This window comes from Musca domestica, unplaced genomic scaffold (genome assembly GCF_030504385.1).
Source record: "Musca domestica strain aabys unplaced genomic scaffold, Musca_domestica.polishedcontigs.V.1.1 6, whole genome shotgun sequence".
Taxonomy (NCBI): domain Eukaryota; kingdom Metazoa; phylum Arthropoda; class Insecta; order Diptera; family Muscidae; genus Musca; species Musca domestica.
The window spans coordinates 21,305,077-21,321,552 of NW_026712363.1; the positions used below are offsets into that span (position 1 = coordinate 21,305,077).

Below are 16,476 nucleotides of genomic sequence, written 5' to 3' on the forward strand. Positions count from 1 at the left end.
CTGAGTGCGATGGTGCTGAGCCCTGTTGAAATTTCCAAAATGTTGCGGCCAAAATGTTTGCATGCCCAAGGCTTTAATACACCCTCTAGAATATATTCGCGATATTTTTCGGCATTCTGATGCCACGGTCGATTAATACGATATGGCGGCCAACACCATCACCATGGCTGGCGCCTGAGTTCTGGTGGCCAACCGAAGGTGCACATTTTCAGCTGACCTCTTTGGCAAATAAACAAGATCATTTTGTTTGTTTACAAACTGGTGGACAACGAATGTTTTCTCATCGGAGACGGAGAAAACCAAATTCGGCAGTTCACCACTATCGGCCAAACGAAGCAACTCATTTGCTCTTTTGAGTCTATTTTCTTTCTGTTGCGGTGTAAGTTCTTGCACTTTTTTTAATGGGTTTACCCCGAGCTCATTTTTCAATATCTGCTGAATGGAATATTGCGATATGTTCAGCTTACGAGCCATTTTTCGGCCACTGTGACGCGGGTCACGATCAAGTCGCTTCTTCACGTTTCGAACCATTTCTGCTGATGTTTCTGTTGTCTTCCGTCCACTTCCTTGACGTCAGTATCACTGTAACGAGCGATGGTACGAGACACAGAAATGTATTCACATTTAAATGCTGGAGTAGTCTAACGATAACCACTTTTGGTTTTCCAGCCAAATATAAAGAAATCACACTATCACGCTTGAATTCCATCACGAATAACTTTTTATACTCTCAGCCATATGGCTACAGAGGGTATATATCATTTGATACGGCCAAAACGTGCCTAGTCGAAATAACGATTCTAGACCCAAGGTCTCTTTAGACCAAATCCGTTTCAGGACATTTGGAGTCGATCTAGCGATGTCCATCCGTCTGTCTGGTTGGATGGTGCGCACGATAACTCTCGAAGGGAGTATCCGATTTGGTACATCGTAATATTATTGTCAAACGTAGATCGACTTCGGAGATGACAATATTGGTTCACTCCTTCTGGTACCTCCCACACAAAATGTCAACATTTTCAAAGAAAATAATTTATTGCACAGAAAGAGAAATGATAATCCGATTTTTCTCTAACTTTGCAAATGCTAATATTTGCATTAGTTCTAGGTCAGGTGCGAAAAAAGACAATATCGATCAACTCAATCAAGTACCTCCCCCACAAAAGATCAAAATTTGGAATAATCATAACTCTTATAGAATATGATCTAAAAGTCCTATTATCTTCAAATTATACACATCACAATATTTTTATTAAGCCAAGGTATGAATATAGGATATATCGGTCTACTCCTTCTAGAACTTCCCCCACAAATATTGAATATTCATGAAGCTCATAAAACACGAAATTAACATCCGATTACATTCAAGATTCGCACATCTCAATATTTGAATTAACACAGGATCTGTTATAAAGATGGTAGATATCGGACCATTACTTCTGGGACCCCCCCCCACAAAGGGTCAAGTTTTGAATAGCCAAGACGATTATAAAATCCGAAATAAGCATCCTGTTGTCTTCAAATTTCAATTATCCCATTATTACTACCAACGCAAGATCTGCTGTGAAGATGGGATATATCAGTCGTCAAAATTTTGAATATCCATGAAGCTCATAAAACGCGAAATTAACATTCGATTGCATTCAGACTTGGCTCATCTCCATGTTTCCATCAACGCAAAATTTGTTATAGAGATGGTAAAGATCGAACTATTCCTTCTGGTACCTCCTGCACAAAGAAAGCGAATAAATCATCCAAATCCATCCATCCATCTCCTTAAATTTCCCACACAAAAACATTATTGCTAACGCATGATCTGTTGTGAAGATTATATACATCTGCCAACCCCTTCTGGTACCTCAACCAAAAAGGGTCACAATTTCCAATACTTATATCTATCATAACAAATCCGCAAGTTTTTACATCTTGCTATATCTATATATTTCTCTTAACCAGAAATCTGATATGAATATGAGGAGGTATGAAATCGGAATACTTCGGTCCGCTATATCTGTTATCTCACGCATATTTCCACATTTTCCAAAAATGTTCACATATCTCTTATGAAGTACAGGGAGTAGTCGATATAGTAAAAATCTGTCACGTTGTAATAATTATATCAGTTTTTGGTCTGATACAGATTGGTCAATATTGGCCAACTGCTTCAGAACCTCCCCCACATAGAGTCAAGACTTTGAAAAATCATAAGTCAAGGCTGGGCTATACATCTGTCTGCAAAACCGGCTGATACTGTTTGACTTGTTAAGAACATATTCACTCATTTACTTAGTTCATAAAATATATTTTGTTTTGTCTAAAAACGGAATTCATAAAATTTAACCCCCCAAAAGAGTTGCTCTCAATTTACCCCCATTGACTTCATTGAGCTTACTTTGGTAGCATACGTTTGTGTGTGTGTACGTGCCTTTTTAATTTACTTACCAAATCTCTGCCGGTGCTAACATAACTTTCCAAAGGACTACATGGCCGCAGACGATTAAGACCCAATGTGTTGCCTGTACTGCTAATTGCCGTGTGATCGCACAGTTTAGGTGTCCAATAATCGTAAATTTCCAACATTAAACGTCGTTTTCCCTTGGTGCTCATCAGAGCCATGGCATTGCCAACACCACCGCCACTGATGCCACTACTTTGCCCAGCATCTTTGCCACTTTTGCCGCTTGAAATATAATTTAAGCTTTCTTTTACCGCATTTATGCCATTGCCACCGGATTGTTTGCCTCCACCACCACCGCCGCCTCCACCACTTTGCTGCTGATAACCGCTGTATTTATTCTCCTGATTAAAGATGCTCGACTGGGTCGGGCCATAGATGTAGGTATCCACCGGATTCCAGGCATTATCAATGTTGACACGTAAATTTCTGCCCAGCTTGGGATTCTGTGGACTGTAGTAGTAGCTGTTGCCGTAAGTGGCCGGATCCAACAATGTCGGTTTGCCACCATCGGCAGACGAAGCAACAGGCGGCGGCGGAGGTGGTTGACCTGTTGTAACACTTGTTTGTTTGTTGATTGGCACATATGTGCCATAGCTGTCCCACATACGCATACGAACGATGAAGGGTGGCAAATCGGTCTGCAAAGAGAAGGAAACAAGAAAATGTGTTGAATGATAAAGATATGTTTAAAATATAACTGACATATTTAGCAAAGAAGGGCGTTGAAATACAAAAGGGACAATAATTGAGAATGAGGTAGAGTCTGTTAAGAAAATGTAGGTTACTATAATAGATACATCATGGCTTGAATTGAAATAGGCCTCAAACCCCAAGTTTCGTACATTAAGTTTATTGGTACATGGGGCGTATGCTTGTTGGAAATACTCATACGCCATGGTGTAAATTAAGTTTTTGAATGTAATCTATACTAACAAAAGGGTAAAGTAATTCTCTGACTGACTGATAGACTAACGATTTATCAATGACCAGACGAACCAGCTGAAGCTCTTGGTCCGAAGGTATCAGATAAGGTTGGTTTTTGGAAATTCGAGCTACAATGGTATGAAGAGTACTTAAAGGTACTAAATATGGTATACATTGTATTTGGCGAACCTGTAGAGTTAGTACTATTAAAATTTGAATGACGGTCACTGATGGAGTGTATGATGGATGTACCAAAGGGTTTTTGGAAATTCAAACTATAAGATTACGAAATGTTCTAAAATGGTACTAAACTTTTGAAATGGTACCATTTGGTATTATTTGAACGGATGGAGATAAAAACTTGAAATTTTGTATAAGAATTGAGTTTGGAAAGTAAGTTTGATATATGATGGAAATGTGTACTACGTATACGAACTGTGCTAAATGGTACTAAATTTGGTTTAACAGTTTGGTTTAGGGTGAAAGGATGAAGATGGAATTTTGAAAATTTTTATTGAAGCTTCTGTTGTAAGTGTGTGATTTAGAGGGGGTTTTAGAAATGTGTAACACAAGTGCACAAAAAGTACTAGATTGAACTACATTTGGTACAGTCTGGAATTGGGTGAACTTGAAATTTGCTTGAATTCTGGACATATGGAGGTCATTTCCGAACTGTGTACTATATTTGGCATTGGCTGAAGGGATAGAAATTGTGAAATTTTATGTTTGATTTTTGTATTTGACGATCCTGTAGTGCTAGAGCTATTAAAATTGGAATGAAGGTCAGTAAAGTAGTGGTGTGTGATAGATATACCGAAGGATTTTTGGAAATTCGCACTAAAAGTGTACGGAAAGTTCTAAAATGTATTACGTTTGGTATTATTTCGTATCATATGAACGATTAGAGCTAAAAACTTTAATTCGGAATGGGAATCAAAGTTGAGGATTTGGGTCGATGTAAGGAGACAATTTTGAAAATGTGTACTCACGTATATGAAAAGTACTAAACGGTACTACTAAATTAGGTATAATTTGAATTTGGAGGAACAAATGGTGTTGGATTCCATTACTGGCGAAGTGTAGGATTGTTATGTGGAGGAAATTTTCGAAATGTGTACTTATGTACACGGAAAATACTAAATGGTACTATATATGGTACAATTAGGGTTTGGATGAACCTATAGAGCTGGAAATTTGGAAATATTACTATTGCATAGCATTTGGGTAGTATAGGTAGTTTTTGAAATTCGTGCTTATGTGTACTAAATGGTACTAAATTTGTTACAATATGAATTTTTAGCAAAGGATGGAAATGGAATTCTGATATTTGAAAATAAGATAGCTGTTGTATTGCAGGATTGGAACGTGTAGACAATTTCGAAATTCGTACTTATGTGTACCAAACGGTACTAAATTCGGAACAATTTAAATTTTTGGAGAACTAGTAGAGACGCAATTTGAAAATAAGATTTCTGCTAGATTGTATGATGTAGGTAATTATGGAAAACTGTACTTATGGGTACTAAAAAGTACTAAATTTGGTACAATTTAGATTAGGGCAAACCGATTGGATTGGAATCCTTTAATTTGAAATTGGGATTACTGTGGGAGTGTAGGATAGGGGTATGTAGGAAGTTTAAGAAATTCGAACTTATGTGTATCAAATGGGACTAAATTTGGGAGTAGAGAGGGAATCCAGAAATTGAGAAATACGATTTCATGATCTAGGTAGTTATAAAAATTTGATACTTGGATTACTGATGGTATCTGTATTTGAGATAGTCCTACATTTTTGCAAAGTACTAAATGGTACTAAATTTTGTATTGGGTGAAGGGATAAAGCTAGAATCATAAAATTAGATACTAAGGTCTCGGTTGCTATCTAGAGCGAGATATGGAGGTGGTTTTCGAAATGTGTACAAATATTGTACGAAAGATACTAAATAGTACTTAATTTGGTATTGGGTAAAGGAATAAATCTGAAATCCTATAAATCGATATTGAGGTGTCTGTTTTTATCTTGTGGTGGTTTAGGAAATGCGTACTATAATTGCCCGAAAAGCAAGGATGAGTGTGGATAGCTTATGTTACCAATGTTATTAAATTTGGTATTGGGTAAAGGGATAGTGTTGGAATCCTCGAATCCTCAAATTTGGTACGAATGCCACTATTGGTGTCCCTTGTTGAGAGAAGGAGCTGGTCTTTGGATATGCGTACTAAAATTGTACTAAAAGCTAATACGTTTGAAAAGGGGTGAAATTACAGATCTGAAATCCTGAAATTAAGGTCTATCTTGGTCTCTACGGTTTACATATGGAGACGTTGAAATAATTTTGTCAGAAAACTTAAATGTGGGTCTACGGTGCAATGTTTTACTAATATTCTCCTCTGTTAACTTCAAAAAGAATGATTTTGATGACTTTTTGGGGTAAAAGGTAAAAATTTCCGTATTAATCTTTTTGAAAAAGGAAAACCTTGAATAACATATTATAGCTTGAAAGTCTAAACATTTAGTACGATGTACGAAGTAATTATTAAACAAGTAAAAAAGCAGTAAGTTCGGCCGGGCCGAACTTTGAATACCCTCCACCATTTGGAACGAATTAGAAATTTTTCAAAAAAATAAAATCTATCTAAATCTATCTAAATCTAAATATCTAATGTAGGAAGGTGCCGATATGGGGGGGATATACGATATTGTGGACCTATAAAGACAAATCTATGTCTGCGTGTAAAGTACTCACAAGGAACTCCTTGTGTGGATTTTCAAAATACCGAATATCGCGGGGTATCGTTATACCCCTTGTACCCCTTGTGTACAAAGAACCCCTTGTGACCATTCCGTTGAAAAATATGGCTAAAAACATCAAAATACCGAATATCGGGGGTACCGTTATATGAGGGCTATACGATATCGTAGATCTATATAAATAATTCTCTGCCGAGGTATAAAGTACCCACAAGGAACTCCTTATGTGGATTTTCAGACAATTCCGATGAAAAATTTGGGTAAAATCATAAAAACACGGAATATCGGGGGGTACCGTTATATGGAGGATATACGATATCGTGGACCTGTATAGACAATTCTCTCTCAGGGGGTGAAGACTCACAAGGAACTACTTGTGGGGATTTAAAGACAATTCCATTGAAAAGTGTTGCTAAAATCATCATAATACCGAATATCGGGGGGTACAGCTATATGGGGGATATACGATATCGTGGACATAAAATGCCCACAAGGGACTCCTTTTGTGAAATTTCAGACATTTCCATTGAAAAATGTGGATAAAATCATCAAAATACCAAATATCGGGGGTACCGTTATATGGGCGCTATACGATATGGTGGACCTATAAAGATAATTCTCTGCCGAGGTATAAAGTACCCACAAGGAACTCTTTGTGTGGATTTTCAGACAATTCCGATGAAAAATATGGGTAAAATCATCAAAATAACGAATATCGGGGGGTACAGTTATATGGGGGATATACGATATCGTGGACCTATATAGACAATTCTTTTTGAGGGGGTAAAATGTCCACTAGGGACTCCTTTTGTGGAATTTCAGACAATTCCATTGAAAAATGTGGCTAAAATCATCAAAATACCGAATACCGTGGGGGTACCGTCATATGGGTGCTATACGATATTGCGGACCTATATAGATAATTCTTTGCCGAGGTATAAAGTACCCACAAGGAACTACTTGTGTGGATTTTCAGACAATTCCATTGAAAAATTTGCTAAAATCATCAAAATACCGAATATCGGGGGTACCGTTAAATGGGGGCTACACGATATCATGAACCGATATAGCCCATCTTCGAACTTGACCTGCCTGCAGACAAAAGAGAGATCTGTGCAAAATTTTAGCTTCCTATCTTAATTCGTTTAGACTGTAGCGTGATTACAACAGACGGACGGACTAGGCTAAATCGTCTTAGAATTTTACGCTGATCAAGAATATATATACTTTGTTGGGTCTAAAATAATTATTTCGATGAGTTTCAAACGGAATGACGAACTTAATATACCCTCCATACTTTTTTTGGTGGAGGGTATAAACAATGTTGACAAACTGAAGAAATTGTACATTTGAAGTACTAAAGAGGCCTAACACGAACTACAGGAAAGAATCTAAAATTTAAAGGAGGACTTTTCGTCGAAGAAGTAGCGCGCACTTGCGAGTCCTTGGTAATTGAGTTTGAAGATCTTAACAGTTACCTACGAAATGAATTGCTATTTTCTGTTTTGTGTTCGGAAAAGTAGAAGACTCAAGCTTTAGCCTTTATATGATCATTATAATTGAAAACGAGTCCTTTGTGAAAATTGACAAAATTGGTCCACTCCATCTGATCGATGTTTAAGATCGCCCAGTTTCGGACTTTTCACAGAAAATAATACAATACTTTAAAAAAAATAATCTTAGGGCGAACGAAGCCATTATTCGATTTAGTTGCAACTTAGAATATACTTATGCTTGACCCAGATTCAGGTCCTGTGTGAAAATGGACAAAATTGGTCCAATCCATCTGATACCCCACCAAGAAGGAGTTGTCTTTTCGGAATAATCCAATTTTTTTAAAAATTCCAAAATTTTTAAACCAGTGAAGAATGTCTTAAAGTCGAGCGGGGCCGACTTTATGATACCCTACACCACTTTGCTAATTTCGTAGAGCTCCACATAACAATTAAAAGTTTTTATGGGATAATTCAATCATACACGCTATGATTATAATTATAATTTAAAGTTCAAAGGACTAAATATGCCGAAGCATTTGTATCTTTTAAATTCGGAATTGTATTGCCCATTTGGTGCACAATTAATTTGAAATCGGAAAATGATATATATGGGAGCTATATTCAAATCTGAACCGATCTCGATAAAATTTAGCAAAAGTTATTTCTGAGCTGTATTTGATATATTTCCCCAAATATTGTTGTTGCAGAGTGTTTATTACGGCTGCGGAGGGCAAAACCAACAAATCGGATGAACAATATATATGGGAGCTATAGCTATATCTGAACCGATTTCGATCAAATTTGGCATACTTTTTTTCAGGCCTAATTTGGGTGCACGTTTGGTGCTCAATGAAAGGCAAATCGGACGAAGATATATATGGGAGCTATATCTAAATTTTGACCGATTATCTCCAATTTCAGTAGGGTTCGTCCTTGTCCAAACCAAAAAAATGATCTTTGCAAGATTTTATCTGGATCGGGCAATAAATGCGACCTGTACTTTGTTTACAAAAATATATGGACAGACGGACGGACGGATGGACATCCATAAATCGACTCAGAATGTGATTCTATGCAGATCATCAAAAGGAACTATGGGTCTATCTCGTTTCCTTTTGCCTGTTACAAACAAATGCACAAAGACATAATACCCTGACCACCTTGTGGTGTAGGGTATAATCAGGTAATGTATGATATGATATCGGATAAGAGATATTTTTTCTTAAAATGTTTAACTAAATCTTCAAGTTAGAGTTTAGTTCCCATTTAATACTCATTCTTTAAATAGGACCCATTTTTCCAATGTTCGAATAAATTTTGAGGTTTAAAGACAATTTTTTTTTAATATTTGTATAGTTCTGTTTCATATTAAACCAAAAATCTCTATAAGTGTAAGTATTTGTGGATGTGTTTAAATAGCTAGTTTTTTTGCAGGTTTTTGTCCCGTTTCAATCCTAGATCCCGTATATTTTAATTTAGTGCACATTCATCTCTCTCTTCTTTGTTTACACAATGGCCCTTGTGATTTGTGGCCATAGAGCACAAAAAAGGTATTTAACCCACAAGACCTGCGACTTCAACTATTCAGTTTTTATTCTATGCTGAAAAAAGAGAGAAAACTGGAGCATATATTAAGCCTTTGTTTTCTAAGAATTATTGTAATCATTACAGCCATTGTTCGTTTTAACACATAACACTGGGGTGTTGGTTGTAAGAGGTTGGGGCAACAATTTGGTTGTCTAAATATGAATTATCAGTTTATTAAAATTGATGAGACAAATAATTTTAACTGAAATTATTTGCATTTGATCCAAAATATATATAGGAAATATCTCTTCTAATTAGAACTTAATATGCATATCCTAAATAATAGTTACAACGCCGCCTGAATACTTTTCCAAATGTTTTCTCTCCCGTTTGATAACGACCGAACGTGTTAGACATTGTACGGGTTGTTTTATACCAAAGTTGAGTGTTTGCAGTGTCATAAAGTTGTCGTTTTTATACTCTAGTTTTTTTTATTTTCATTGTATGCAGATGTTTCTACTGCTGCTGCTGCTGTTGTTGTTGTTGTTTTTGTTAGCCGTATATCTAGAGGATTGTAGGGTAGTTGCAGCAGCTCACATATATATTTTTTGTGTGTCTTCTCTCTGATGACGCCCTCTAGCGACAGTTATGCTGCTTTGACGCCTTTGTTCTTGTAGTGAAGTGTTGACGTAAAAGTGTAGAATGGTGTTGTTGTTGTTGTTGTTAAAAAGAGCAGATCTTTAGAAAAAAAAGAAAATCAAAACTACAAGACATAGATACGTTTGTACATTAGAAGAGTCGACATTTTTTTAACACATACATATTTTCGACACTGTTATTTAAATCCTTGATCTCGTTTAATTTCGGTTCGGTATGTTTTGTTTGTTGGAAAATAAGTGAGGGAAATTTGAAGCAAAACACCATTACACCCTATGCAATAAAGGGTTAGTTTTCTATAGACCTATACTTATTTAGAAAATATTTATAAGTACGTCTCTATTATAAAAAAAAACAAGTAAAAAAGCAGTAAGTTCGGCTGGTTTGAACTTTGAATACCCTCCATCATTTGGAAGGAATTTGTAAATTAAAAAAAAAGAAAGTCTAAAAATCGGCCGGGCCGACTTTATGATACCCTACACCACTCTGCATATTTAGTAGAGCTTCACATAACAAATAAAAGTTTTAATGGGGAATTTGTGAGAATTAAATCATACCAACTATGATTACAGTAATAATTATAAGTCTAAAGGAACTAATATATGGGAGGAATATCCTCCTCTGAATCGATTTCTACTGTACGGGCTTGTATTATCCACTTGATGCTCAATTAACTTGAAAATATCTAAATCTGAATCATCTCGATGAAATTTCGCAAAGGTATTTTTGAGCTGTATTTGATATATTTTCCCGAATATCGTTACTACGGAGTCCATATTATGGATGAACAATATGTATGGGAGCTATAGCTATATCTGAACTGACTTCCACCAAATTTGACATACTGGTTTTTAGACTCATTTTGGTCGTAAGTACCCAATTCCATTCTATTTGGGTCAATATTACACGTTTGGTGCACAATAAAAAGCACATCGGAAGAAGATATATCTGGGAGCCATATCCAAATCTGAACCGATCTCGATAAAATTTAGCAAGGGTATTTCTGAGTTATATTTGATTTATTTCCCCAAATATCGTTGGTACAGAGTGCATATTACGGCTGTGGAGGACAAAAAAAAAAAAAAAAAAAAAAATCGGATGAACAATATATATGGGAGCTATATCCACATCTGAACCGATTTCGATTATATTTGACGTTTGACAAATTTGTCAGGTCCAATCTGGTCGTATGTGCAAAATATCACACTATTTGGGCCGATATTACAAGTTTGGTGCACAATGTAAGCAAATTGGACGAAATATGCATGGGAGTTATACCTAAATTTTGACCGATTATCTCCAATAGGGTTCTCCCTTGGGTCCAAAAATTTTTTTCCAAAATTTCATCTGAGTCGGGTAATAAATGCGACCTGTACTTTGTTTACAAAAATACATGGACAGACAGACGGACGGACGGACATGCATAAATCGACTCAGAATGTGATTCTATGCAGATCATCAAAAGGAACTATGGGTCTATCTCGTTTCCTTTTGCCTGTTACAAACAAATGCACAAAGACATAATACCCTGACCACCTTGTGGTGTAGGGTATAAAAAAACAAAAAAAGCAACAAGTTAAAAAGTCGGTTTAAGCGATAGATGTATACCCTCAGCCAATGTTCGTATGTGTGAAATTTGAGCGTGTTGTTTTTTCTTGAACTCTATGTGGGAGAGGTACTAGAAGAAAAATTTCCGATCTCTACCATCTTTATAACAGATCTTGTGTTGAGGAAAATACTGAAAATTGCACGTCTGAATGGAATCGGCTGTTAATTTTGCGTTTTATGAGCTTCATGGATATTCAAAAATTTGACTCTTTGTGGGCGAGGTGCCAGAAGGGGTGGACCGATATATTCCATCTTTACAGAAGATCTTGTGTTAGTAGAAATAATGTGTGAAATTTGAAGAGAACTGGATGCTTATTTTGTATTTTATAATTGTTTTGGTTGTTCAAAACTTTGATCCTTGGTGGGGGAGGTACCAGAAGGAATGATCCGATCTGTATCATTTTTATAACAGATCTTGTGTTTATAGAAGTATTGAGATTTACGAAGTCTGAATAGAATCGGACGTTCATTTTGTGTTTTGTAAGCTTCTTGAATATTCAAAATGTTTGAACCTTTGTGGGGGAGGTACCAGAAGGAGTGGACCGATATATTCCACTTTCACACCAAACCATGAATTAATTAATATATTGTGATGTGTGCAATTTGAAGACAATCGGACTTCAAATTTTGATCCTTTTTGGGGGATGTGGTTAATGGAGTGGATCGATATTGTCCATTTTTTCACCTGAGCTAGAACTGATGCATATATTAGGATTTGCAAAGTTGGAGCAAAGTCGGATTATCCTTTCTCTTTCTGTGTAGTAAAATAATGAAATGAAAATGTCGAACTTTTGGGGGGGGGGGGGGGGAGAAGGAGTGGACCGATATTCCCCATCTCCGAACTTGATCTAAGTTTTATAATAATATTACGATGTACCAAATTTTGACCAAATCCGATACTCTCCATTCGAGAGTTATCCTGCGCACCAGCCAGCAGACTGTCGGACGGACATCACTAGATGGATCTCCTGAAACAAATTTGGTCCCAAGAAAGCCAGAGTCTAAAACCGTTATTTCGATGAGGCACGTTTTGGCCACATCAAATGTTAACGGGTCTAACTCGATATATGTTTCATAATAATATTACGTTTTACCAAATTTAGACCAAATTCCCAAACTCCCTTTTTGAGTTATCGTTCGCATCAGCCAGACAGACAGACAGATGGACGGACGGACATCGCTAGATCGACTCCATATATCCTGAAACGGATTTTGTCCAAAGAGACCTAGGTTCTAAAATCGTTATTTCGATGAGGCACGTTTTGGCCGTATTAAATGATATATACCCTCACTAGCAATATTGCTGAGGGCATAAAAAGGTCTAATGCGATCTATTGGAACGAATCTAACATTTTAAGGTGGACTTTTCAGTTATTACAAAATTGCCTTACGGACAAATCAAATCAAAGTCTGTGTATATCAGACGGCATATCTTTCTAGGTGTTTGAACTTCCAGTAGGAGTTTGGGCTTCCGGAGCTCCTAAGTTTTTGAAGCAAGAGGAAGTCGTCGGCGTGAAAATGTTTAACATATTTGCTAGGTCTTGACAAATTCTAAAAGCGATTAGCTATGTAGAATTAAAAGATATATAGGGCATTTAGTGCAGTATTTTTATAACCTCTACCATGGTATGGAGGGTATATTAAGTTTGTCATTCCGTTTGTAACACCTCGAAATACACATTTTAAACCCCACAAAGTATATATATTCTTGATCAGCATAAAATTCTATATCGATTTAGCGATGTCCGTCCGTCTGTGGAAATCACTCCAGCTTCCGAACGAAATGAAGTAGGTTGATAAAATTTTACTCAAATGTATATTATGTCTGCAGGACTTTTGGTACTGAAAATAGACCACGTTTTGGTATAGCCCCCAAATAATGGTACCTCCCAATTTTCCGTATTTTGATGAATTCACGAAATTATTCACCGGAATTGTTTCAAATTCGGTATTCGAAGTTCGTAATGAAGCCTATGACAAAAAATTGTCTGTGAAGGTCCACGTTTTGGTATAGCCCCTTCCTATATTCGGTATTTTAATGATTTTAGCTACATTATTCACCGATTTTTTTCAAGATCCTAATATAATGCCCACATTAGGTATTTTAATTGCATTTTGAAAGGATTTTATTTTTTGTTTTTTGAAAATTTCCAAATTCTTTCCGAATGGTGGAGGGTATTTAAGCTTTTTTACTTGTTTCAGTTCTGGTAGCCACCAGATCCAAATGTAAGCACCGTTTGATTATCGTTTTTAATTCGAAGCCCCAACGGCTTCCTGAGTATAGCTGTGGAATGGAAGCTTCCTATCACTGTTTTTCCACTATTAAAATATATATTTCTTTGGGTCTGTTATCTATAAATTAAACCTTCATTTTCCCTTGTAAATGTAGCTCCAAGTGAGGTTTTTGTAACCCCTTAGAAAACTTGCTGTCATTAGTTTCTTTCTTGTATTGTTGTTTCTTTGTTTGCTATTGTGATTCACTGGTTTTATGTCATTTTTATGTTTTTTTTTTTTGTTCTCTCTTCTCCAACCATGGATGCATGTTCGAGCATTATTGCTATCTCCTAGGAGAGTCTCACATGAGAGCGCGTGTGTGTTTGCTTGAGAGAGTGTGTCATATTGCACAGAGGCAAAGAGTATCTGTTTGAATTGTTAATTTAAAGGCGTTGAAATGTTAAAATAAACTGGGTCTTTATAACATTCATTTATAATTCATAAAAAGGCCTACATTTCTCATTCTCGACTATTGTTGCTGTTGTTATTGTTGGCCTTATTCTTGTTCTTGTTCTTCTTCTTCTACTCGTCATTGTGTTCTTGTTATGCTATACCCCTATTTTTTCTTAGACATTAAATCCATAAGCCATGGCCACCAAAACTTTCGTATATTTTCCCCGGATAATCTTTGTAATTTTTCTTAACATCATTTCTTGTGTCTTGTATCTGTAGGGGTGTGGGTGGCTGTGTGTGGGTGTGTATGCGTGTGCATGGCGTATTTCTCCTTTTGCAACATTTCATTATAATGCTTAGTTATGCTGCAGTTGGGAACAGAATAAACACACGCACACACACACACATACAAATAGAGATGTGTACCCACGTAATAACACAGTTTGTTACACATGTGTGTATGATTTTGACACAAAGTCATTAACCATTATGCTTTCACTAATTGTCCTCACAAGTGAGAGTATGCAAGCGGGCTTATGTTTACATGTCGGTATGTTGCGTTTGAACAACATCGTTATGCCATGTTAATGTAATGGTGTGCGTATCTGCGCCGATTTCAATGTTCTGATATTTCATTGTTGTACTACTACTCCCACTTTACAGATGCCAACATAAGATTTGTTTTTGCTTTGGCGTTGTCGTTGCCGCTATTATTACAAAAACAAAGCTATAAGGAGGGGACAAATGTCGGGCGCTGCCGACTATATGATACCAAACAGTACCCTACAAAAAGCATATAAGGAGAGGACAAAAGTCGGGCGGTATCGACTATATGATATCATACAGTACCTTACAAACAAAGCTAAGCTTTCCATAACAGACGTTAATTTATATAGAAGACTAGAAAGTACCCGATAATTCGTCAGCGAAAAGTCAACCTCAAAATTTTAGATTCGTTCCAACAGTTCGTGTAAGGCCTTTTTATACCCTCCACCAAAAAAGTATGGAGGGTATATTAAGTTCGTCATTCCGTTTGTAACTCATCGAAATAATCATTTTAGACCCAACAAAGTATATATATTCTTGATCAGCGTAAAATTCTAAGACGATTTAGCTCTGTCCGTCCTTCTGTCCGTCTGTCCGTCTGTCCGTGTGTTGTAATCACGCTACAGTCTAAACGAATTAAGATAGGAAGCTAAAATTTTGCACAGATCTATCTTTTATCTGCAGGCAGGTCAAGTTCGATGGGCTATATCGGTTCACGATATCGTATAGCCCCCATATAACGGTACCCCCGATATTCGGTATTTTGATGATGTTAGCCACATTTTTCAATGGAATTGTCTGAAAATCCACACAAGTAGTTCCTTGTGGGTACTTTATACCTCGGCAGAGAATTATCTCTATAGGTCCAAAATATCGTATAGCCCCCATATAACTGTACCCCCCGTTATTCGTTATTTTGATGATGTTAGCCACATTTTTCAATGGAATTGTCTTAAAATCCACACAAGTAGTTCCTTGCGAGTACTTTATCCCCTGAGAGAGATTTGTCTATACAGGTTCACGATATCGTACATCCCCCATATAACGGTACCCCCCGATATTCGGTATTTTGATGATTTTACCCACATTTTTCAACGGAATTGTCTGAAAATCCACACAAGGAGTTCCTTGTGGGTACTTTATACCTCGGCAGAGAATTATCTATATAGGTCCATGATATCGTGTAGCACCCATATAACGGTACCCCCGATATTTGGTACTTTGATGATTTTATCCACATTTTTCAATGGAATTGCCTGAAATTCCACAAAAGGAGTCCCTTGTGGGCATTTTACCCCCTCAAAAAGAATTGTCTATACAAGTCCACGATATCGTATATCCCCCATATAACGGTACCCCCCGATATTCGGTATTTTTATGATTTTACCCACATTTTTCATTGGAATTGTCTGAAAATCCACACAAGGAGTTCCTTGTGGGTAATTTACACGCAGATATAGATTTGTCTTTATAGGTCCACAATATCGTATATATCCCTACATATCGGCACCTTCCTGTATTTGATATTTTAAAGATTTTAAAAGAATTTTTAATGGATTTTATTCTTTTGAAAATTTTCCAATTCGTTCCAAATGGTGGAGGGTATTCAAAGTTCGGCCCGGCCGAACTTACTGCTTTTTTACTTGTTAGTTGTTCAGTTTGACAAAATTTGTAAGCAAAACTCAATGCATCACAAGAAATTTTCAGACTTTCAAGGTTTTAAAATATTATTCAAACGGTTCCTTTTTCGGGAAAAATAATAAGAAAATGTTTACCTTTTACTCCAAAAAGTCTTCAAAATCGTTTTTTTTTTAGTTTACCTGGGTGGATAGTAGTAAAACCTT

At 36.5% G+C, this 16,476-nt stretch overlaps 1 protein-coding gene across 1 annotated transcript in view; it reads right to left on the reverse strand.

Moving 5' to 3' along the window:
* The window catches only part of LOC101900285 (uncharacterized), a 510,960-nt gene that overhangs the window by 83,681 nt on the left and 410,803 nt on the right, over window positions 1–16,476 (reverse strand). Inside the window, exon 12 of the mRNA XM_059129113.1 lies at window positions 2,443–3,096. Coding sequence (XP_058985096.1) covers window positions 2,443–3,096 — 654 coding nt within the window. The remainder of the gene's footprint in view (window positions 1–2,442; window positions 3,097–16,476) is intronic.